Raw genomic sequence first — 25604 nt, 5'->3', positions numbered from 1 at the left:
GGGGAGAGACAGGGAGAGAGGGATGGAGGGAGACAGGGAGAGAGGGATGGAGGGAGACAGGAGAGAGGGAGAGGGACAGGGAGAGAGGTATGGAGGGAGACAGGAGAGAGGGGTGGAGGGATGTACGGAGAGAGGGATGTAGGGAGAGAGGGATAGAGGGAGACAGGAGAGAGGGGTAGAGAGGGATGGAGGGAGAGAGGAATGGAGGGAGAGAGACAGGGAGAGAGGTATGGAGGGAGACGGGAGAGAGGGATGGAGGGATGGAGGGAGAGAGGGATGGAGGGAGACGGGGAGAGAGGGATGGAGGGATGTAGGGAGAGAGGGATGGAGGGATGTAATGAGAGAGGAATGGAGGGAGAGAGACAGGGAGAGAGGGATGGAGGGAGAGAGGAATGGAGGGAGAGAGACAGGGAGAGAGGGATGGAGGGAGAGAGACAGGGAGAGGGGAATGGAGGGAGAGAGACAGGGAGAGAGGGATGGAGGGAGAGAGACAGGGGGAGAGGGATGAGGGAGACAGGAGAGAGGTGTGGAGGGATGTAGGGAGAGAGGGATGTAGGGAGAGAGGGATAGAAGGAGAGAGGGATGGAGGGAGAGAGAGGGATAGAAGGATAGAGGGATGGAGGGAGAGAGGGATGGAGGGATGTAGGGAGAGAGGGATAGAAGGATAGAGGGATGAGGGAGAGAGGGATGGAGGGATGTAGGGAGAGAGAGGGATGGAGGGAGAGAGGGATGGAGGGAGAGAGATGGATGGAGGGAGAGAGGAATGGAGGGAGAGAGGAATGGGGGCAGAGAGTAATGGGGGCAGAGAGGAATGGGGGCAGAGAGGAATGGGGAGAGAGGAATGGGGGAGAGAGGGATGGGGGAGAGAGGGATGGGGGAGAGAGGGATGGGGGAGAGAGACAGGGAGAGAGGGATGAGGGAGACAAGGGAGAGGTGTGGAGGGATGTAGGGAGAGAGGGATGTAGGGAGAGAGGGATAGAAGGAGAGAGGGATGGAGGGAGACAGGGAGAGAGGGATGGAGGGAGAGAGACAGGGAGAGAGGGATGAGGGAGACAGGAGAGAGGTGTGGAGGGATATAGGGAGAGAGGGATGAGGGAGACAGGAGAGAGGTGTGGAGGTATGTAGGGAGAGAGGGATTTAAGGCGAGAGGGATGGAGGGATGGAGGGAGAGAGGGATTTAAGGAGAGAGGGATGGAGGGAGAGAGGGATAGAAGGATAGAGGGATGAGGGAGAGAGGGATGGAGGGAGGTAGGGATGTAGGGAGAGAGGGATAGAAGGAGAGAGGGATGGAGGGAGAGAGAGAGATAGAAGGATAGAGGGAGAGAGAGGGATGGAGGGAGAGAGGGATGGAGGGAGAGAGGAATGGGGGCAGAGAGGAATGGGGGAGAGAGGAATGGGGGAGAGAGGAATGGGGAGAGAGGGATGGGGGAGAGAGACAGGGAGAGAGGGATGAGGGAGACAAGAGAGAGGTGTGGAGGGAATGTAGGGAGAGAGGGATAGAAGGACAGAGGGATGGAGGGAGACAGGGAGAGAGGGATGGAGGGAGAGAGACAGGGAGAGAGGGATGAGGGAGACAGGAGAGAGGTGTGGAGGGATATAGGGAGAGAGGGATGAGGGAGACAGGAGAGACGTGTGGAGGGATGTAGGGAGAGAGGGATTTAAGGAGAGAGGGATGGAGGGATGGAGGGAGAGAGGGATTTAAGGAGAGAGGGATGGAGGGATGAAGGGAGAGAGGGATGGGGGAGAGAGACAGGGAGAGAGGGATGGGGGAGAGAGAGCGAGAGAGGGATGGTGGGAGAGAGACAGGGAGAGAGGGATGGGGGGAGAGAGACAGGGAGAGAGGGATGGAGGGAGACAGGGAGAGAGGTATGGAGTGAAAAAAAGCAGAGAGGGATGGGGGAGAGAGGGATGGGGGAGAGAGGGATGGGGGAGAGAGGGATGGGGAGAGAGGGATGGGGAGAGAGGGATGTAGGGAGAGAGACAGGGAGAGAGGTATGAGGGAGACAGGGATAGAAGGAAAGAGGGATGGAGGGAGAGAGAGAGGGATAGAAGGAGAGAGGGATGGAGGGAGAGAGGGATGTAGGGGTGTAGGGAGAGAGGGATAGAGGGAGCCAGGAGAGAGGGATAGAGGGATGGAGGGAGAGAGGGATGGAGCGAGAGAGGGATGGAGCGAGAGAGGGATGGAGCGAGAGAGGGATGGAGGGAGACAGGGAGAGAGGGAGACAGGGAGAGAGGGAGACAGGGAGAGAGGGATGGAGGGAGACAGGGAGACAGGGAGTGAGGGGTGGAGGGAGAGAGGGAGACAGGGAGTGAGGGGTGGAGGGAGAGAGGGAGACAGGGAGAGAGGGATGGAGGGAGAGGAATGGAGGGAGAGAGACAGGGAGAGAGGGATGAGGGAGACAGGAGAGAGGTGTGGAGGGATGTAGGGAGAGAGGGATAAGAAGGAGAGAGGGATGGAGGGAGAGAGGGATAGAGGGATGTAGGGAGAGAGGGATAGAGGGAGCCAGGAGAGAGGGATGGAGGGATGTATTGAGAGAGGGATGTAGGGACAGAGGGATGTAGGGAGAGAGGGATGGAGGGAGAGAGGGATGGAGGGAGAGAGGGAGAGAGGGAGCGAGGGAGAGAGGGAGCGAGGGAGACAGGGAGAGAGGGATGGAGGGAGACAGGGAGAGAGGGAGACAGGGAGTGAGGGGTGGAGGGAGAGAGGGAGAGAGGGAGACAGGGAGAGAGGGTTGAGGGAGACAGGAGAGAGGTGTGGAGGGATGTAGTGAGAGAGGGATGCAGGGAGAGAGGAATAAGAAGGAGAGAGGGATGGAGGGAGAGAGGAATGGAGGGAGAGAGGAATGGAGGGAGAGAGGAATGGAGGGAGAGAGGAATGGAGGGAGAGAGAGGGAGAGAGGGATGGAGGGAGAGAGGGAGAGAGGGATGGAGGGAGGCAGGGAGAGAGGGATGGAGGGAGACAGGGTGAGAAGGATGGAGGGAGAGAGGAATGGAGGGAGAGAGGAATGGAGGGAGAGAGGAATGGAGGGAGAGAGAGGGAGAGAGGGATGGAGGGAGGCAGGGAGAGAGGGATGGAGGGAGGCAGGGAGAGAGGGGTAGAGGGAGACAGGTGGGAAGACAGAGAGGGAAAGAAAGAGAAAAGGCATTCAAAGAAAGAGACCAAGAGACAGAGGGAGAGAAACAGGAAGAGAGAGACCGAGGGAGAGAAACAGGAAGAGAGAGACCGAGAGACAGAGGGAGAGAAACAGGAAGAGAGAGACAGAGGGAGAGAAACAGGAAGAGAGAGACCGAGAGACAGAGGGAGAGAAACAGGAAGAGAGAGACCGAGAGACAGAGGGAGAGAAACATGAAGAGAGAGTCCGAGAGACAGAGGGAGAGAAACAGGAAGAGAGAGACCGAGAGACAGAGGGAGAGAAACAGGAAGAGAGAGACAGAGGGAGAGAAACAGGAAGAGAGAGACCGAGAGACAGAGGGAGAGAAACAGGAAGAGAGAGACAGAGGGAGAGAAACAGGAAGAGAGAGACCGAGAGAGACAGAGGGAGAAAAACAGGAAGAGAGAGACAGAGGGAGAGAAACAGGAAGAGAGAGACCAAGAGACAGAGGGAGAGAAACAGGAAGAGAGAGACCGAGAGACAGAGGGAGAGAAACAGGAAGAGAGAGACCGAGAGAGACAGAGGGAGAGAAACAGGAAGAGAGAGACCGAGAGAGACAGAGGGAGAGAAACAGGAAGAGAGAGACAGAGGGAGAGAAACAGGAAGAGAGAGACAGAGGGAGAGAAACAGGAAGAGAGAGACAGAGGGAGAGAAACAGGAAGAGAGAGACCGAGAGACAGAGGGAGAGAAACAGGAAGAGAGAGACAGAGGGAGAGAAACAGGAAGAGAGAGACAGAGGGAGAGAAACAGGAAGAGAGAGACCGAGAGAGACAGAGGGAGAGAAACAGGAAGAGAGAGACAGAGGGAGAGAAACAGGAAGAGAGAGACCAAGAGACAGAGGGAGAGAAACAGGAAGAGAGAGACCGAGAGACAGAGGGAGAGAAACAGGAAGAGAGAGACAGAGGGAGAGAAACAGGAAGAGAGAGACAGAGGGAGAGAAACAGGAAGAGAGAGACAGAGGGAGAGAAACAGGAAGAGAGAGACCGAGAGACAGAGGGAGAGAAACAGGAAGAGAGAGACCGAGAGAGACAGAGGGAGAGAAACAGGAAGAGAGAGACAGAGGGAGAGAAACAGGAAGAGAGAGACCGAGAGACAGAGGGAGAGAAACAGGAAGAGAGAGACCGAGAGACAGAGGGAGAGAAACAGGAAGAGAGAGACCGAGAGACAGAGGGAGAGAAACAGGAAGAGAGAGACCGAGAGACAGAGGGAGAGAAACAGGAAGAGAGAGACCGAGAGACAGAGGGAGAGAAACAGGAAGAGTGAGACCGAGAGAGACAGAGGGAGAGAAACAGGAAAAGAGAGACAGATGGAGAGAAACAGGAAGAGAGAGACCGAGAGACAGAGGGAGAGAAACAGGAAGAGAGAGACCGAGAGACAGAGAAACAGGAAGAGAGAGACCGAGAGACAGAGAAACAGGAAGAGAGAGACCGAGAGACAGAGACAGAGAAACAGAGGGAATTCACGCCCCAAAAGAATAAAGCTTCCAAGAAAATGTTCAGTGAATCACCTTGAAAGTCCATTTAGGGTGTCAAAGTGTCATGAAGAAGGATCTAGCTACTCAAAGTAACTCAAAATGTCTAGCTACTCAAAGTAACTCAATACATCTAGCTACTCAAACTCAATACATCTAGCTACTCAAAGTAACTCAATACATCTAGCTACTCAACGTAACTCAATACATCTAGCTACTCAACGTAACTCAATACATCTAGCTACTCAACGTAACTCAATACATCTAGCTACTCAACGTAACTCAATACATCTAGCTACTCAACGTAACTCAATACATCTAGCTACTCATAGTAACTCAATACATCTAGCTACTCATAGTAACTCAATATGTCTAGCTACTCATAGTAACTCAAAATGTCTAGCTACTCAAAGTAACTCAATACATCTAGCTACTCAACGTAACTCAATACATCTAGCTACTCATAGTAACTCAATACATCTAGCTACTCAAAGTAACTCAATACATCTAGCTACTCAACGTAACTCAATACATCTAGCTACTCATAGTAACTCAATATGTCTAGCTTCTCAAAGTAACTCAATACATCTAGCTACTCAAACTCAATACATCTAGCTACTCAACGTAACTCAATACATCTAGCTACTCAAAGTAACTCAATATGTCTAGCTTCTCAAAGTAACTCAATACATCTAGCTACTCAAACTCAATACATCTAGCTACTCAACGTAACTCAGTGAGGAGTATTAGACCCCACAAGGTAGTGAATAGTCACAGAATGGAAAACTATTTTATCTTCAGCCCTAAGATACGGTACAACAGCATGGTTCAGTCTGTCCGCCTAGAAAAACTAACATATTGTAATATATTCCGACAAGCCTGCAGCTCCAACTGCCGTCAGATTACACACTGCCACATGGAAACGTGTCAGCTTTCTTTCCATGGTCAAACTGTTCGTTTCAGAATGCAGCGTCGTGTTATGGAGAACAAGGACATGTGTCCGTGAATTTTGCATAATGGGGAATTCTAAAGTCAGGGACACAGTGGAGAGAGAGAGACCAGCAGGAGAGGAGACGAGAGGAGACAAGAGGGATGGGCCCCTTGTTCTCATCTTAAACCAGTCTTGATAATATAGGAGTCAACCTGACACTTCCATTTCCTACTTTAACCCTCTGACTACAACAGATCAGACACTATATCCAAAGGTAGAATAGTAAAGTAATGACATCATCACGGTTCAAAAACCCTGTTCTCCAGATGGAGGCAAGGAGAGAGGATGCAAGGAATCAAGGAATCAAGTAGATATTGAGAAATGTTGACCTACTGTTTCTTAGAAGTATAAACTAAGAGTTAATCCCAAATCGCACCTTTCTCTCTACATCGTACCCTACACCAGAGCCCAGTAGAACACTGCATGGGGAATAGCATGCCATTTGAGATGCTGCCTTGTATCTAGTGTTGACTCACCAGGTTAGACAGGATGTAGTGGTATCCACGGGCGTTCTTCCCCAGAGAGACCACCTGTAGGAGAGATCAACACAAAGGTGAGCCAACAAGTGTTGACTGAGCTGTGTCATGGGGTGTAATGGGAAATTGCTGATATTGGGTTGGTTTAGCGTTTTCCCCACTAATGGTTAAGGTTAGGATTTGGGGGAAGCTGATACTAAATTTGTTGCTAGGGGAAACATCACCCCAGAGCTGGTCAAACATGATACAGGTTACCATGTGTTACCAGGTTACCAACATGATACCATACCATGTGATGAGGGCCAAGGGGCACAATAACAGCTCATAAATTCAGGTACAGTCATCTCCATAATATAGACAGGTCTGGTCTTATCGACAGGTCTGGTCTTATCGACAGGTCTGGTCTTATAGACAGGTCTGGTCTTATAGACAGGTCTGGTCATATAGACAGGTCTGGTCATATAAACAGGTCTGGTCATATAGACAGGTCTGGTCATATCGACAGGTCGTCTAGACAGGTCTGGTCTTCCAGACAGGTCTGGTCTTCTAGACAGGTCTGGTCATATAGACAGGTCTGGTCATATCGACAGGTCGTCTAGACAGGTCTGGTCTCCCAGACAGGTCTGGTCATATAGACAGGTCTGGTCATATAGACAGGTCTGGTCATATCGACAGGTCTGGTCATATCGACAGGTCTGGTCATATCGACAGGTCGTCTAGACAGGTCTGGTCTTCCAGACAGGTCTGGTCTTCTAGACAGGTCTGGTGATATAGACATGTCTGGTGTTATAGACAGGTCTGATGTTATAGACAGGTCTGGTGTTATAGAAAGCTCATCTAGATAGGTCTGGAGTTATAGACAGGTCTGGTGTTATAGACAGGTCTGGTGTTATAGACAGGTCTGGTGTTATAGACAGGTCTGGTGTTATAGACAGATCTTCTAGACAGGTCTGGTCTTATAGACAGGTCTGGTCTTATAGACAGGTCTTGTCTTCTAGACAGATCTTCTAGACAGGTCTGGTCTTATAGACAGGTCTGGTGTTATAAACAGGTCTTAGTATAGACAGGTCTTATTATAGACAGGTCTTGGTATAGACGGGTCTGGTGTTATAGACAGGTCTGGTGTTATAGAAAGCTCATCTAGACAGGTCTGGTGTTATAGACAGGTCTGGTGTTATAGACAGGTCTGGTGTTATAGACAGGTCTGGTAAAATAGACAGGTCTGGTAAAATAGACAGGTCTGGTGTTATTGACAAGTCTTGTCTTCTAGACAGGTCTGGTGTTATAAACAGGTCTTAGTATAGACAGGTCTTATTATAGACAGGTCTTGGTATAGACAGGTCTTATTATAGACAGGTCTTGGTATAAACAGGTCTTTGTATAGACAGCTCTTGGTATAGACAGGTCTTATTATAGACAGGTCTTGGTATAGACAGGTCTTATTATAGACAGCTCTTGGTATACACAACTCTTGGTACAGACAGCTCTTGGTACAGAGGTCTGATCTTATAATAGACAGGTCTGATCTTATAATAGACAGGTTTTATCTTATAATAGACAGGTCTGATCTTATAATAGACAGGTCTGATCTTATAATAGACAGGTCTTATTATAGACGGGTCTTATCTTATAGACATGCCTTATTATAGACAGGTCTGATCTTATAGACATGCCTTATTATAGACTGGTCTCATTATAGATGGGGCTTATTATAGACGGGTCTTATTACAGACTGGTCATAGTATAGACTGGTCTTATTACAGACTGGTCATAGTATAGACTGGTCTTAGAATAGACGGGTCTTAGAATAGACCGGTCTTAGTGTAGACCGGTCTTAGTATAGACCGGTCTTATTATAACCGGGTCTTATTATAGACAGGTCTTATTATAGACAGGTCTTATTATAGACAGGTCTTATTATAGACATGTCTTATTATAGACAGGTCTTAGTATAGACAGGTCTTAGTATAGACAGGTCTTAGTATAGACAGGTCTTAGTATAGACAGGTCTTGGAAGAGACTGGTCTTAGAATAGACGGGTCTTAGAATAGACGGGTCTTAGAATAGACGGGTCTTAGAATAGACCGGTCTTAGTATAGACCGGTCTTAGTATAGACCGGTCTTATTATAGACATGTCTTATTATAACCGGGTCTTATTATAGACAGGTCTTATTATCGACAGGTCTTATTATAGACAGGTCTTATTATAGACAGGTCTTATTATAGACAGGTCTTAGTATAGACAGGTCTTAGTATAGACAGGTCTTAGTATAGACAGGTCTTAATATAGACAGGTCTTAGTATAGACAGGTCTTAGTATAGACAGGTCTTAGTATAGACAGGTCTTAGTATAGACAGGTCTTAGTATAGACGGGTCTTGGAAGAGACGGGTCTTAGAATAGACGGGTCTTAGAATAGACGGGTCTTAGTATAGACGGGTCTTAGTATAGACATGTCTTATTATAGACATGTCTTATTATAGGCGGGTCTTATTATAGACATGTCTTATTATGGGCATGTCTTATTATAGACATGTCTTATTATAGACATGTCTTATTATAGACATGTCTTATTATAGACATGTCTTATTATAGACCGGTCTTATTATAGACAGGTCTTATTATAGACATGTCAGAATATAGACGGGTCTTAATATAGACGGGTCTTAATATAGACAGGTCTTAATATAGACAGGTCTTAATATAGACAGGTCTTAGTATAGACTGGTCTTAGTATAGACTGGTCTTAGTATAGACTGGTCTTAGTATAGACTGGTCTTAGAATAGGCAGGTCTGGTCTTATAATAGACATGTCTTATTATAGACATGTCTTAGTATAGACCGGTCTTATTATAGACAGGTCTTATTATAGACATGTCAGAATATAGACGGGTCTTAATATAGACGGGTCTTAATATAGACAGGTCTTAATATAGACAGGTCTTAATATAGACAGGTCTTAGTATAGACTGGTCTTAGTATAGACTGGTCTTAGTATAGACTGGTCTTAGAATAGGCAGGTCTGGTCTTATAATAGACATGTCTTATTATAGACATGTCTTAGTATAGACCGGTCTTATTATAGACAGGTCTTATTATGGACGGGTCTTATTATAGACCGGTCTTATTATAGACCGGTCTTATTATAGACCGGTCTTATTATAGCCGGGTCTTATTATAGACGGGTCTTATTATAGACGGGTCTTATTATAGACGGGTCCTATTATAGACGGGTCTTAATATAGACGGTCTTAGTATAGACAGGTCTTAGTATAGACAGGTCTTAGTATAGACAGGTCTTAGTATAGACAGGTCTTAGTATAGACAGGTCTTAGTATAGACAGGTCTTAGAATAGGCAGGTCTGGTCTTATAATAGACATGTCTTATTATAGACATTTCTTAGTATAGACGGGTCTTATTATAGACAGGTCTTATTATAGACCGGTGTTAGTATAGCCGGGTCTTATTATAGACGGGTCTTATTATAGACGTGTCTTATTATAGATGGGTTTTATTATAGACAGGTCTTATTATGGACAGGTCTTATTATAGACAGGGTCTTATTATAGACAGGGTCTTATTATAGACAGGGTCTTATTATAGACATGTCTTATTACAGTCGGGTCTTATTATAGACATGTCTTATTATAGACAGGTCTTATTTTAGACATGCCTTATTATAGACGGGTCTTAGTATAGACAGGTCTGGTCTTCTAGACAGGTCGTATAGACAGGTCTTAGTATAGACAGGTCTTATTATAGACAGGTCTTATTTTAGACAGGTCTTAGTATAGACATCTTGCTGCTTCTGGTCAATCTTCATCTAGAGCAGTAAGTGTTATAAATCACATATTTTGGTGATATCATATTCAGAAATCAAAGGTCACTTAAGTACAGCAGTTCTGCCTCTCATCTTCTACTTTGAAAATATCACACCTTCAAATCAGAACAGCATGTTCCCTGCCCACACAGCAAGGTTCAAAATAGACTCGAATATTCAGAAGCCTACAATTTACATTCAGCAACGACTGTGGTTCAATTTTCAAAGCAACAAATGTACATTTTATTCTAGTTTATGCCAGAACTTGTACAGTGGCACCTGTCTGAAATAGAACCCTATTCCCTACATAGTACACTATAAAGGAAATATGTCATTTGGGACACCTCTTGATTAAACCGCTTTGGGTTGGTTATAATAATCTTCAAATCGAATGGATGAGTGAACAAAGCATGGTTATGAAGTCTGCTATACTGTAGGCAGCCAGGCAGTTGAAGTCTGGATGTTTCAATGACGAGATTGACAACAACGTCTCAGTTTTCATCTGTGTTCTGCATACAAACCAACAAGCGTTCCATAGCGGAATCATATGACAACATCAGTTCGACAGCGGAATCACATGACAACATGAGTTCTACAGCGGAATCACACTACAACATGAGTTCTACACCAGAATCACAGGACAACATGAGTTCTACAGCGGAATCACAGGACAACATGAGTTCTACAGCAGAATCACACGACAACATGAGTTCTACACCAGAATCACATGACAACATGAGTTCGACCACGGAATCACATGACAACATGAGTTCTACAGCAGAATCACACTACAACATGAGTTCTACACCAGAATCACAGGACAACATGAGTTCTACAGCGGAATCACACGACAACATGAGTTCTACAGCGGAATCACACGACAACATGAGTTCTACAGCGGAATCACATGACAACAAGAGTTCTACAGCAGAATCACATGACAACAAGAGTTCTACAGCGGAATCACATGACAACATGAGTTCTACAGCAGAATCACACTACAACATGAGTTCTACAGCAGAACAAACAGTCAAACGCAGCAACTAGCTTTCTCCTGCTTTTCGACCTGGTAGCCAGAGGCCTTCCATAGCAACTGATTCAAACCAACCTCTTACATTAGGGTGTTTTTCTGTGCAGAATCAAGTGGCAGAAAATGATTTATGTTTTCAATTTAGAGAAGTCGATTCTCTGGTGACGCATCGTATAGGCAGCCCACTTCCCAGCAGACACAAGAGGAGAGAGGGAACTAAGAGGTACTGCTGATCACCCATTTCCTACAACCCCAGGCCTTCACTCAGCCATTACTGAAGCTGTGTGTTGTTATTAAACCGATTTTCATCCAATTTGAGGAAAAACACTCAACTGTTTATTTCCTTTCTGTCCTTCTGATCTCTTGACAGAACTAGCCATGCCTACACCCCATGCCTCAGATCACACCCATCTAATACAGCCTCGCTGTTGACGTCTGACACAGGCACATCAAATAAAGCCCTTTTTCCATATGTGTTGAGGTCTAGAATGGACTGCTTTTCACACAGGAAATGATGTCGCATGACGGAACACCAATACACTGCGCTCGTTGGTTCACTCAGGCCATCAGGCAGCTCAGATGTGTCAGCAGTTCCTGACAGCTCCAATGTCATTACTATCATCACCTCACACACACCACATCACATAGAGGACATAATCTGGAGGAAGGAGAGAGAGGGAGAGCGAGAGAGATTTGGTGGGAGAAAGTGGGGAGTGAGGGAGAGAGGATGAGAGGGATGAGAGAGGAGGGGAGGGGGAGAGAAAGCGAGAGGGACGAGAGAGAAGGGGAGAAGGGTCTGTCGATAGTTCAAGAGAATAAAAAATCTGAATGAAAAACGCTTTCAGTATTACCAGATATAAAGATATAGAGATACTGTTTATATAAGATAGATCGTTTTCTTTTTAACCAGATATAAAAATATAGAGATACTGTTTATATAAGATAGATCGTTTTCTTTTTAACCAGATATAAAAATATAGAGATACTGTTTATATAAGATAGATCGTTTTTTTTTTAACCAGATATAAAAATATAGAGATACTGTTTATATAAGATAGATCTTTTTTTTTTAACCAGATATAAAAATATAGAGATACTGTTTATATAAGATAGATCGTTTTCTTTTTAACCAGATATAAAAATATAGAGATACTGTTTATATAAGATAGATAGTTTTCTTTTTAACCAGATATAAAAATATAGAGATACTGTTCATATCAGATAGATCGTTTTTTTTTTTAACCAGATATAAAAATATAGAGATACTGTTTATATAAGATAGATCGTTTTTTTTTAACCAGATATAAAAATATAGAGATACTGTTCATATCAGATAGATCGTTTTTTTTTTTAACCAGATATAACGATATAGATATATAGAAGATTGTTTTTTCCAGAAATAAAGTATGTGGAAGTGATGAGAGACAGTTTATATTTTTAAATAATATAGTCTTTAAAAACTAACAATCACCAAAACCGTCAGGGAGAACTGAAAATTCAAAACACTGAATTTAACAGTATTGATTTTGTTCTTATGTATGTGCAAAAGAACACAGCATTAGTCGTAGAAAAATGCATAGAATTGCAGGAAATTAGCTTTAAAACCTGAACTCATTTTTGCTCCAGAAACCCCCTGGAAGCAGAAACAGCACAACAGGAGATGAACATACATTATGATTTTCATTGTTTCTATTACTAATACAGTGACTTGAGAAAATATTCACCCCCCTGGGCATTTTTCCTATTTTGTTGCATTTACAACCGGTAATTAAAATTAATTTTGGCGGGGTTTGTATCAGTTGATTTATACAACATGCTTACCACTTTGAAGATGCAAAATAATTGTTGGGTTGTAAAACAAACAATACATAACAAAAAACAGAAAACATGAGCGTGAATAACTCTTCACCCCCCCAAAGTCAATACTTTGTAGAGACACCTTTTGCAGCAATTACAGCTGCAAGTCTCTTGGGAATGTCTCTATAAACTTGGTACATCTAGCCACTGGGAGTTTTGCCCATTCGTCAAGGCAAAACTGCTCCAGCTCCTTCAAGCTGAATGGGTTCCCGCTGGTGTTCAGCAATCTTTAAGTCATACCACAGATTCTCAATTGGATTGAGGTCTGGGCTTTGTCTAGGCCATTCCAAGATATTCAAACATTTCCCCTTAAACCACTCAAGTGTTGCTTTAGCAGTATGCTTAGGGTCATTGTCCTGCTGGAAGGTGAACCTCCGTCCCATTCTCAAATCTCTGGAAGACTGAAACAGGTTTCCCTCAAGAATTTCCCTGTATTTAACGCCATCCATCATTCCTTCAATTCTGACCAGTTTCCCAGTCCCTGCCGATGAAAAACATCCCCACAGCATCATGCTGCCACCACCATGCTTCACTGTGGGGATGGTGTTCTCGGGGTGATGAGAGGTGTTGGGTTTGTGCCAGACATAGAATTTTCCAAAAAGCTAAATTTTTGTCTCATCTGACCAGAGTACCTTCTTCCATATGTTTGGGGAGTCTCCCACATGCAATTTGGCAAACAGCAAACGCGTTTGCTTATTTTTTCTTTAAGCAATGGCTTTTATCTGACCACTCTTCTGTAAAGTACAGCTCTGTGGAGTATACGGCCCAAAGTGGTCCTATGGACAGATACTCCAATCTCTGCTGTGGAGCTTTGCAGCTCCTTCAGGGTTATCTATGGTATCTTTGTTGCCTCTCAGATTAATGTCCTCCTTGCCTGGTCCGTGAGTTTTGTTGGGCGGCCCTCTCTTGGCAGGTTTGTTGTGGTGCGGTATTCTTGCAGTTTCTTAATAATGGATTTAATGGTGTTCAAAGATTCAAATTGTTTGTATAACCCAACCCTGATCTGTACTTCTCCACAACATTGTCCCTGGTCTGTTTGGAGAGCTCCTTGGTCTTCACGGTGCTGCTTGCTTAGTGGTGTTGCAGACTCTGAGGACTTTCAGAACAGGTGTAAATAAAGTAGTGCACTACCCTAAGGGACCTGTTCAACAGTAGTGCACTACCCTATGGGACCTGTTCAAAAGTAGTACACTACCCTATGGGTCCTGGTCAACAGTAGTGCACCACCCTATGGGGCCTGGTCAACAGTAGTGCACTACCCTATGGGGCCTGGTCAGCAGTAGTGCACTACCCTATGGGCCCTGGTAAACAGTAGTGCACTACCCTATGGGACTTGTTCAACAGTAGTGCACTACCCTATGGGACCTGTTCAACAGTAGTACACTACCGTATGGGCCCTGGTCAACAGTAGTGCACTACCCTATGGGACCTGTTCAACAGTAGTGCACTACCCTATAGGTCCTGTTCAACAGTAGTACACTACCCTATGGGCCCTGGTCAACAGTAGTGCACTACCCTATGGGCCCTGGTCAACAGTAGTGCACTATAAAGGGAATATGGAGCCATTTGGGATGCAGCCAGACCTCATTGTCAATGAGAGCGTCCTTGACTTTCGGCTTTAGTCTGGAGGTTTTGGACACCACACACAACTCCACCCTGTGATCCCCTTGGCTACGACTAGACCTGCAGGCCCCCTCACACCTGCCCCAGCATTGGCCAGAGAACACAGACACCCTGCCTGGGACCTGGCAGAGAAAACTAAGACACAGTAACCTTGGGTTGGGGCTCAGCATGAATCTAATGACACAGGTACTACTGGAGGAAGTGAAAGACGTGCTACCCCCGGCCAACAGAACATGGCCCTCCCAGTGTTTCCACTACATTTAGATAATTAGGTGGAGCCCCGCCAAGGCCCTGGAGATGATTGGACAGCATGAGATAGGTGGACACAGACTTCCTAGTTGGCTTTTTTAAAAGTCCATTATGTCAATTTTGCATAATATTCAGTTTATTAAATTCCTACTTGATTATCCTGGGTGTGTTCAACACTGATCTCAGCTTAATGTGAGTTACAATACAAAGAGAGAGACCTGCTACACAGCTAGAAACAGACCCTTACAATACAGAGAGAGAGACCTGCTACACAGCTAGATACAGACCCTAACAATACAGAGATAGAGCTGCTACACAGCTAGATACAGACCCTTACAATACAGAGAGAGAGTCCTGCTACACAGCTACAGACCCTGACAATACTAATGTGATCAGCTTTGCCTGGGAATGGATAAGGGATATTTATACCACAAGCAAAGTCCTTTCCCCCATGATTTAGTATTAACTATTAACTACTACTCACTAAGCCTTGGATTTTCTTTTATGCGTCCTCTCTGACTTCCCTTCTCCCTCTCCTCGCTCTCGCTCTCTCCCCTCCCCCTCCTCTCTTTCTCCCCTATCCCCTCTCCCTCCCTCCCTTTCTCACACTCTCTCTCTTTGTCCCTTCTGTCTCCCTCCAGCTCTCTGTCTCTCTCTTTATCCCTTCTGTCTCCCTCCAGCTCTCTGTCTCTCTCTCTCTATCCCTTCTGTGGCCCTCCAGCTGTCTGTCTCTCTCTCTCTCTGTGTGTGTGTCTCTCTCTCTGTGTGTGTGTGTGTCTCTCTCTCTGTGTGTGTGTGTCTCTCTCTCTGTGTGTGTGTGTCTCTCTCTCTGTGTGTGTGTGTCTCTCTCTCTGTGTGTGTGTGTCTCTCTCTCTGTGTGTGTGTCTCTCTCTCTGTGTGTCTCTCTCTCTCTGTGTGTGTGTCTCTCTATCTCTCTCTCCATCTCTCTCCATCTCTCTCTCTCTCTCTCTCTCTCTCTCTCTCTCTCTCTCTCTCTCTCTCTCTCTCTCTCTCTCTCTCTCTCTCTCTCTCTCTCTCTCTCTCTCTCTCTCTCTCTCTCTCTCTCTCTCTCTCTCTCTCTCTCTCTCTCTCTCTCTCTCTCTCTCTCTCTCTCTCAAACTGAAGTTACAAAAATAAAGTAAAGAGAAGAAAAACAAAAATCTCCTTTCCTCTATAATCTGACTTAACATGTTTTATATTACCCTCCTGCCACTCAGCCTATAGGCAGCTCTGATCTTGGACAGACACCTATTGTTCCCATGAAGAGCTTTCTATCCCTTCTGTCTCCATCCAGGTCTCTATCCCTTCTGTCTCCCTCCAGCTCTCTGTCTCCCCCCAGATCTCTGTCTCTCTCTCTCTCTCTATCCCTTCTGTGTCCCTCCAGCTCTCTGTCTCTCTCTCTATCCATTCTGTATCACTCCAGCTCTCGCTCTATCACTTTTCCCTCCCCCCAGCTCTCTGTCTATCCCTTCTGTCTCCCCGCAGCTCTCTGTCTCTCACTATCCCTTATGTCTCCCTCCAGCTCTCTGTCTCTCACTATCCCTTAAGTCTCCCTCCAGCTCTCTGTCTCTCGCTATCCCTTTCCCTCCCTCCAGCTCTCTGTCCCTCTCTCTATCCCTTCTGTGTCCCTCCAGCTCTCTGTCTCTCTATCCCTTCTGTCTCCCTCCAGCTCTCTGTCTCTCACTATCCCTTATGTCTCCGTCCAGTTCTCTGTCTCTCACTATCCCTTTTCCCTCACTCCAGCTCTCTGTCTTTCTCCATCTCTTCTGTCTCCCTCAAGCTCTCTGTCTCTCACTATCCCTTATGTCTCCCTCCAGCTCTCTGTCTGTCTCTCTCTCTATCCCTTCTGTCTCCCTCCAGCTATCTGTCTCTCTCTCCATCCCTTCTGTGTCCCTCCAGCTCTCTGTCTCTCTCTTTATCCCTTCTGTCTCCCTTACAGCTCTACATCGCTCTCTTTATCCCTTCTGTCTCCCTCCAGCTCTCTGTCTCTTTCACTATCCCTTCTGTCTCCCTCTAGCTCTCTGTCTCTCTCACTATCCCTTGTCTCCATCCAGCTCTCTGTCTATCTCTATCCCTTTTCCCTCCCTCCAGCTCTCTGTCTCTCTCTTTATCCCTTCTGTGTCCCTCCAGCTCTCTATCTCTTTCTGTCTTCCTCCAGCTCTCTCTCTCTCTCTCTCTTTATCCCTTCTGTCTCCCTCCAGCTGTCTCTCTCTCTCTCTCTCTCTCTCTCTCTCTCTCTCTCTCTCTCTCTCAAACTGAAGTTACAAAAATAAAGTAAAGAGAAGAAAAACAAAAATCTCCTTTCCTCTATAATCTGACTTAACACGTTTTATATTACCCTCCTGCCACTCAGCCTATAGGCAGCTCTGATCTTGGACAGACACCTATTGTTCCCATGAAGAGCTTTCTATCCCTTCTGTCTCCATCCAGGTCTCTATCCCTTCTGTCTCCCTCCAGCTCTCTGTCTCCCCCCAGATCTCTGTCTCTCTCTCTCTCTCTATCCCTTCTGTGTCCCTCCAGCTCTCTGTCTCTCTCTCTATCCATTCTGTATCACTCCAGCTCTCGCTCTATCACTTTTCCCTCCCCCCAGCTCTCTGTCTATCCCTTCTGTCTCCCCGCAGCTCTCTGTCTCTCACTATCCCTTATGTCTCCCTCCAGCTCTCTGTCTCTCACTATCCCTTAAGTCTCCCTCCAGCTCTCTGTCTCTCGCTATCCCTTTCCCTCCCTCCAGCTCTCTGTCCCTCTCTCTATCCCTTCTGTGTCCCTCCAGCTCTCTGTCTCTCTATCCCTTCTGTCTCCCTCCAGCTCTCTGTCTCTCACTATCCCTTATGTCTCCGTCCAGTTCTCTGTCTCTCACTATCCCTTTTCCCTCACTCCAGCTCTCTGTCTTTCTCCATCTCTTCTGTCTCCCTCAAGCTCTCTGTCTCTCACTATCCCTTATGTCTCCCTCCAGCTCTCTGTCTGTCTCTCTCTCTATCCCTTCTGTCTCCCTCCAGCTATCTGTCTCTCTCTCCATCCCTTCTGTGTCCCTCCAGCTCTCTGTCTCTCTCTTTATCCCTTCTGTCTCCCTTACAGCTCTACATCGCTCTCTTTATCCCTTCTGTCTCCCTCCAGCTCTCTGTCTCTTTCACTATCCCTTCTGTCTCCCTCTAGCTCTCTGTCTCTCTCACTATCCCTTGTCTCCATCCAGCTCTCTGTCTATCTCTATCCCTTTTCCCTCCCTCCAGCTCTCTGTCTCTCTCTTTATCCCTTCTGTGTCCCTCCAGCTCTCTATCTCTTTCTGTCTTCCTCCAGCTCTCTCTCTCTCTCTCTTTATCCCTTCTGTCTCCCTCCAGCTGTCTGTCTCTCTCACTATCCCTTATGTCTCCCTCCAGCTCTCCGTCTCTCTCTTTATCCCTTCTGTCTCCCTCCAGCTCTCCGTCTCTCTCTTTATCCCTTCTGTCTCCCTCCAGCTCTCCGTCTCTCTCTTTATCCCTTCTGTCTCCCTCCAGCCTTCCGTCTCTCTCTTTATCCCTTCTGTCTCCCTCCAGCTCTCCGTCTCTCTTTATCCCTTCTGTCTCCCCCCAGCTCTCTCTCTCTCTCTCTCCCTTCTGTCTCCCTACAGCTCTCTGTCTCTCTCTCTATCCCTTCTGACTCCCTCTCTCTCTCTCTATGCCTGCTGTCTACCTCCATCTCTATATATCCCTGCTGTCTACCTCCTCTCACCTCCTGATATAACTACCTGAATGGCAGAGAGCTCGGTCCCAGTGATGTAAGCTGTCTGCTTCACCCTCTGTAGCGCCATGCAATCTACGGCGGTGCTGTTGTCACACCAAGCAGTGATGCAGCAAGTCAACATGATCTCGATGGTGCAGCTGTAGAACTTTTGAGGATTTTAGGGCCCATGCCAAACCTGTTCATTCTCCAGAGGGGGGTTCTGGTCCTTTTCATTACTGTGTGAGTGGACCATTTTAAGTCCTTAGTGGTATGAAAACAGAGGAACTTGAAGCTCTCAAACCACTTCCACTGTAGCCCCGTCGATGTGCCCCCTGTTGGGGTGGTATGCAAATTGGAGTGGGTCTAGGGTGTCTGGGATGGTGGAGTTGATGTGATCCATGAGCAGCGTTTATGAATACTTCATGAATACATAAGTGAGTCCTACAGGGTGGTAGTCATTGTTGCATGAAGCCTTAGAGTTCTTGGGAACAGGCATGACGATAGTCACCTTATTAAAGACATGTGGGGATTACAGACTGGGGACAAGGAGCAGAAATACAGATGCTTGTCAGCTGATCTGCCCTTGTTCTGAGAAAGCACCCTGGAATACGGTCCTGCCCTGTGGCCTTACAAGTGTTGACCTGATTAAAGACCTTGGTCGGCTCTGTCCTTTAGTTTAGCGCCTCTGTGTTAATCCAGGGGTTTTCATTGGGGAAACAGTGAACATTCACTGTTGGAACAACATAGCATTTCCTTATGAAGCCGGTGATAGAGGTGGTTAGCCCGTTCATATTATTGGCAGAGACTCTTATCGGCAGAGACTCGTTCAGAGACTCTGAACATATTCCTCTCAATGCTGTCAATGCTGTAGCATCATCTCTGATTCTGATGATCATTTCTAAATGGAGCGAGTCACAGGTACAACTTTTTCGAGCTCAACAGGAAGATCTGATTTGCGAATGGCAGACGAGGGGGGGCCTTTTAAGCTTGCTTGTGTGTTGAGCACAGTGGTCTAGGAGGGGGTGGGGTCCAACTAACCCACCGCACCTCCCTCCCTACAGAAGGACTATCTACATCTCTTCTTCTTCTCCCTCATTTCAGCTGGAGGACTTTGGGTCTAAGTATCCCTCAGGGAATACTATCTAATTACAACATCCACAGCTCAGCCTCTCAGTCTCAGCCTCACAGTCTCACTCTCTCTCAGTCTCTCTCTCTCTCTCTGTTTCTCTCTCTCAGTCTCTCTCTGTTTCTCTCTCAGTCTCTCTCTCAGTCTCTCTCTAAGTCTCTCTAAGTCTCTCTAAGTCTCGCTCTCTCTCTCAGTCTCTCTCTCTCTCAGTCTCTCTCTCTCTCAGTCTCTCTCTCTCTCTCTCTCTCTCTCTCTCTCGTATGGATCGTATGTATTGTATGTATCATATGTATCATATGTATCATATGTATCGTATGTATCGTATGTATCATATGTATTGTATGTATCGTATTTATCGTATGTATTGTATCATATGTATCGTATGTATCGTATGTATGTATGTATCATATGTATTGTATGTATCATATGTATCGTATGTATTGTATCATATGTATCGTATGTATCGTATGTATTGTATGTATTGTATGTATGTATTGTATGTATCATATGTATCGTATGTATTGTATGTATTGTATCATATGTATCATATGTATGTATGTATCATATGTGTTGTATGTATTGTATCATAGGTATCATATGTATCATATGTATCATATGTATTGTATGTATTGTATCATATGTATGTATGTATCATATGTATTGTATGTATTGTATCATAGGTATCATATGTATCATATGTATCATATGTATTGTATGTATCGTATGTATTGTATGTATCATATGTATCATATGTATCATATGTATTGTATGTATCGTATGTATGTATTGTATGTATCATATGTATCGTATGTATCGTATGTATTGTATGTATCGTATGTATGTATTGTATGTATCATATGTATCGTATGTATCGTATGTATTGTATGTATCGTATGTATCGTATGTATTGTATGTATCGTATGTATGTAAGTATCATATGTATTGTATGTATCGTATGTATCATATGTATCATATGTATCATATGTATCGTATGTATTGTATGTATGTATTGTATGTATCATATGTATCGTATGTATTGTATGTATCATATGTATCGTATGTATCGTATGTATCGTATGTATGTATTGTATGTATCATATGTATCGTATGTATTGTATGTATCATATGTATCGTATGTATCGTATGTATGTATTGTATGTATCATATGTATCGTATGTATCGTATGTATCATATGTATCATATTTCTTGTATATATCGTATGTATGTATGTATTGTACGTATCATATGTATCGTATGTATTGTATGTATCGTATGTATTGTATTTATCATATGTATCGTATGTATCATATGTATTGTATGTATCATATGTATCGTATGTATCATATGTATTGTATGTATTGTATCATATGTATCATATGTATCGTATGTATTGTATGTATCGTATTGTATCATATGTATCGTATGTATCATATGTATTGTATGTATTGTATCATATGTATTGTATGTATCATATGTATTGTATGTATCATATGTATTGTATGTATCATATGTATTGTATGTATCATATGTATTGTATGTATTGTATGTATCGTATATATTGTATTTATCATATGTATCGTATGTATCATATGTATTGTATGTATTGTATGTATCGTATATATTGTATTTATCATATGTATCGTATGTATCATATGTATTGTATGTATTGTATCATATGTATTGTATGTATCGTATGTATTGTATGTATCGTATTGTATCATATGTATCGTATGTATCATATGTATTGTATGTATCATATGTATTGTATGTATTGTATCATATGTATTGTATGTATCGTATGTATTGTATGTATCGTATTGTATCATATGTATCGTATGTATCATATGTATTGTATGTATCATATGTATCGTATGTATCATATGTATTGTATGTATTGTATCATATGTATTGTATGTATCGTATGTATTGTATGTATCGTATTGTATCATATGTATCGTATGTATCATATGTATTGTATGTATTGTATCATATGTATTGTATGTATCATATGTATTGTATGTATCATATGTATTGTATGTATCATATGTATTGTATGTATCATATGTATCGTATGTATCATATGTATCGTATGTATCATATGTATTGTATGTATTGTATCATATGTATTGTATGTATCATATGTATCGTATGTATCATATGTATTGTATGTATTGTATCATATGTATTGTATGTATCATATGTATCGTATGTATCATATGTATTGTATGTATCATATGTATTGTATGTATCATATGTATTGTATGTATTGTATCATATGCATTGTATGTATTCTATTGTATCATATGTATCGTATGTATCATATGTATTGTATGTATCGTATCGTATGTATTGTATGTATCGCATGTATTGTATGAATCATATGTATGTATGTATTGTATATATCGTATGTATCATATGTATTGTATGTATTGTATGTATTGTATCATATGTATTGTATGTATCGTATGTATTGTATGTATCATACGTATGTATTGTATGTATCGTATTGTATCATATGTATCGTATGTATCATATGTATTGTATGTATCATATGTATCATATGTATTGTATGTATTGTATCATATGTATTGTATGTATCGTATGTATTGTATGTATCATATGTATCGTATGTATCATATGTATTGTATGTATTGTATCATATGTATTGTATGTATTCTATTGTATCATATGTATTGTATGTATCATATGTATTGTATGTATCATATGTATCATATGTATTGTATGTATTGTATCATATGTATTGTATGTATTCTATTGTATCATATGTATCGTATGTATCATATGTATTGTATGTATCATATGTATCATATGTATTGTATCATATGTATTGTATCATATGTATTGTATGTATCGTATGTATTGTATGTATCATATGTATTGTATGTATCATATGTATTGTATGTATTGTATGTATTGTATCATACAGTGCCTTGCGAAAGTATTCGGCCCCCTTGAACTTTGCGACCTTTTGCCACATTTCAGGCTTGAAACAAAGATATAAAACTGTATTTTTTTGTGAAGAATCAACAACAAGTGGGACTCAAACATGAAGTGGAACGACATTTATTGGATATTTAAAACTTTTTTAACAAATCAAAAACTGAAAACTTGGGCGTGCAAAATGATTAATACTTTGTAGCGCCACCTTTTGCTGCGATTACAGCTGTAAGTCGCTTGGGGTATGTCTCTATCAGTTTTGCACATCGAGAGACTGAAATTTTTGCAAAACAGCTCGAGCTCAGTGAGGTTGGATGGAGAGCATTTGTGAACAGCAGTTTTTAGTTCTTTACACAGATTCTCGATTGGATTCAGGTCTGGACTTTGACTTGGCCATTCTAACACCTGGATATGTTTATTTTTGAACCATTCCATTGTAGATTTTGCTTTATGTTTTGGATCATTGTCTTGTTGGAAGACAAATCTCCATCCCAGTCTCAGGTCTTTTGCAGACTCCATCAGGTTTTCTTCCAGAATGGTCCTGTATTTGGCTCCATCCATCTTCCCATCAATTTTAACCATCTTCCCTGTCCCTGCTGAAGAAAAGCAGGCCCAAACCATGATGCTGTCACCACCATGTTTGACAGTGGGGATGGTGTGTTCAGGGTGATGAGCTGTGTTGCTTTTACGCCAAACATAACGTTTTGCATTGTTGCCAAAAAGTTCAATTTTGGTTTCATCTGACCAGAGCACCTTCTTCCACATGTTTGGTGTGTCTCCCAGGTGGCTTGTGGCAAACTTTAAACGACACTTTTCATGGATATCTTTAAGAAATGGCTTTCTTCTTGCCACTCTTCCATAAAGGCCAGATTTGTGCAATATACGACTGATTGTTGTCCTATGGACAGAGTCTCCCACATCAGCTGTAGATCTCTGCAGTTCATCCAGAGTGATCATGGGCCTCTTGGCTGAATCTCTGATCAGTCTTCTCCTTGTATGAGCTGAAAGTTTAGAGGGACGGCCAGGTCTTGGTAGATTTGCAGTGGTCTGATACTCCTTCCATTTCAATATTATCGCTTGCACAGTGCTCCTTGGGATGTTTAAAGCTTGGGAAATCTTTTTGTATCCAAATCCGGCTTTAAACTTCTTCACATCAGTATCTCGAACCTGCCTGGTGTGTTCCTTGTTCTTCATGATGCTCTCTGCGCTTTTAACGGACCTCTGAGACACTCACAGTGCAGGTGCATTTATACGGAGACTTGATTACACACATGTGGATTGCATTTATCATCATTAGTCATTTAGGTCAACATTGGATCATTCAGAGATCCTCACTGAACTTCTGGAGAGAGTTTGCTGCACTGAAAGTAAAGGGGCTGAATAATTTTGCACGCCCAATTTTTCAGTTTTTGATTTGTTAAAAACTTTTGAAATATCCAATAAATGTCGTTCCACTTCATGATTGTGTCCCACTTGTTGTTGATTCTTCACAAAAAATACAGTTTTATATCTTTATGTTTGAAGCCTGAAATGTGGCAAAAGGTCGCAAAGTTCAAGGGGGCCAAATACTTTCGCAAGGCACTGTATGTATCATATGTATCGTATGTATCATATGTATTGTATGTATTGTATCATATGTATTGTATGTATCATATGTATCGTATGTATCATATGTATTGTATGTATCATATGTATCGTATGTATCATATGTATTGTATGTATCATATGTATTGTATGTATCATATGTATTGTATGTATTGTATCATATGTATTGTATGTATCATATGTATTGTATGTATCATATGTATTGTATGTATCATATGTATCATATGTATTGTATGTATTGTATCGTATGTATTGTATGTATCGTATGTATTGTATGTATCATATGTATTGTATGTATTGTATGTATTGTATCATATGTATCATATGTATTGTATGAATCGTATCGTATGTATTGTATGTATCATATGTATTGTATGTATCATATGTATCATATGTATTGTATGTATTGTATCATATGTATTGTATGTATTCTATTGTATCATATGTATTGTATGTATCATATGTATTGTATCATATGTATTGTATCATATGTATTGTATGTATCGTATGTATTGTATGTATCATATGTATGTATGTATTGTATGTATTGTATCATATGTATCATATGTATTGTATGTATTGTATCGTATGTATTGTATGTATCGTATGTATTGTATGTATCATATGTATGTATCTATTGTATGTATCATATGTATTGTATGTATTGTATCGTATGTATTGTATGTATCATATGTATTGTATGTATTGTATCATACAGTGCCTTGCGAAAGTATTCGGCCCCCTTGAACTTTGCGACCTTTTGCCACATTTCAGGCTTGAAACATAAAGATATAAAACTGTATTTTTTTGTGAAGAATCAACAACAAGTGGGACTCAAACATGAAGTGGAACGACATTTATTGGATATTTAAAACTTTTTTAACAAATCAAAAACTGAAAACTTGGGCGTGCAAAATTATTCAGCCCCCTTAAGTTAATACTTTGTAGCGCCACCTTTTGCTGCGATTACAGCTGTAAGTCGCTTGGGGTATGTCTCTATCAGTTTTGCACATCGAGAGACTGAAATTTTTGCAAAACAGCTCGAGCTCAGTGAGGTTGGATGGAGAGCATTTGTGAACAGCAGTTTTCAGTTCTTTACACAGATTCTCGATTGGATTCAGGTCTGGACTTTGACTTGGCCATTCTAACACCTGGATATGTTTATTTTTGAACCATTCCATTGTAGATTTTGCTTTATGTTTTGGATCATTGTCTTGTTGGAAGACAAATCTCCATCCCAGTCTCAGGTCTTTTGCAGACTCCATCAGGTTTTCTTCCAGAATGGTCCTGTATTTGGCTCCATCCATCTTCCCATCAATTTTAACCATCTTCCCTGTCCCTGCTGAAGAAAAGCAGGCCCAAACCATGATGCTGCCACCACCATGTTTGACAGTGGGGATGGTGTGTTCAGGGTGAAGAGCTGTGTTGCTTTTACGCCAAACATAACGTTTTGCATTGTTGCCAAAAAGTTCAATTTTGGTTTCATCTGACCAGAGCACCTTCTTCCACATGTTTGGTGTGTCTCCCAGGTGGCTTGTGGCAAACTTTA

The 25604-nt window shown here is 43.0% G+C and overlaps 1 protein-coding gene across 6 annotated transcripts in view; it reads right to left on the bottom strand.

The window, feature by feature from the left end:
• The window catches only part of LOC110504371 (glutamate receptor 3), a 228838-nt gene that overhangs the window by 70996 nt on the left and 132238 nt on the right, over nucleotides 1–25604 (bottom strand). For all 6 annotated transcript variants that reach the window (XR_005041266.1, XM_036970542.1, XM_036970543.1 and 3 more), the window contains exon 5: nucleotides 6091–6144. Coding sequence is in view for 5 of the 6 variants with exons in the window: in XM_036970542.1 (XP_036826437.1) it covers nucleotides 6091–6144 (54 nt within the window). In the remaining variant the exon portion in view is untranslated. The remainder of the gene's footprint in view (nucleotides 1–6090; nucleotides 6145–25604) is intronic.

Source organism: Oncorhynchus mykiss, chromosome 31, assembly GCF_013265735.2.
Source record: "Oncorhynchus mykiss isolate Arlee chromosome 31, USDA_OmykA_1.1, whole genome shotgun sequence".
Classification (NCBI taxonomy): Eukaryota; Metazoa; Chordata; class Actinopteri; order Salmoniformes; family Salmonidae; genus Oncorhynchus; species Oncorhynchus mykiss.
The sequence above is the reverse complement of the archived record's forward strand: the minus strand, read 5'-3'. Positions and strand labels throughout refer to the sequence as shown.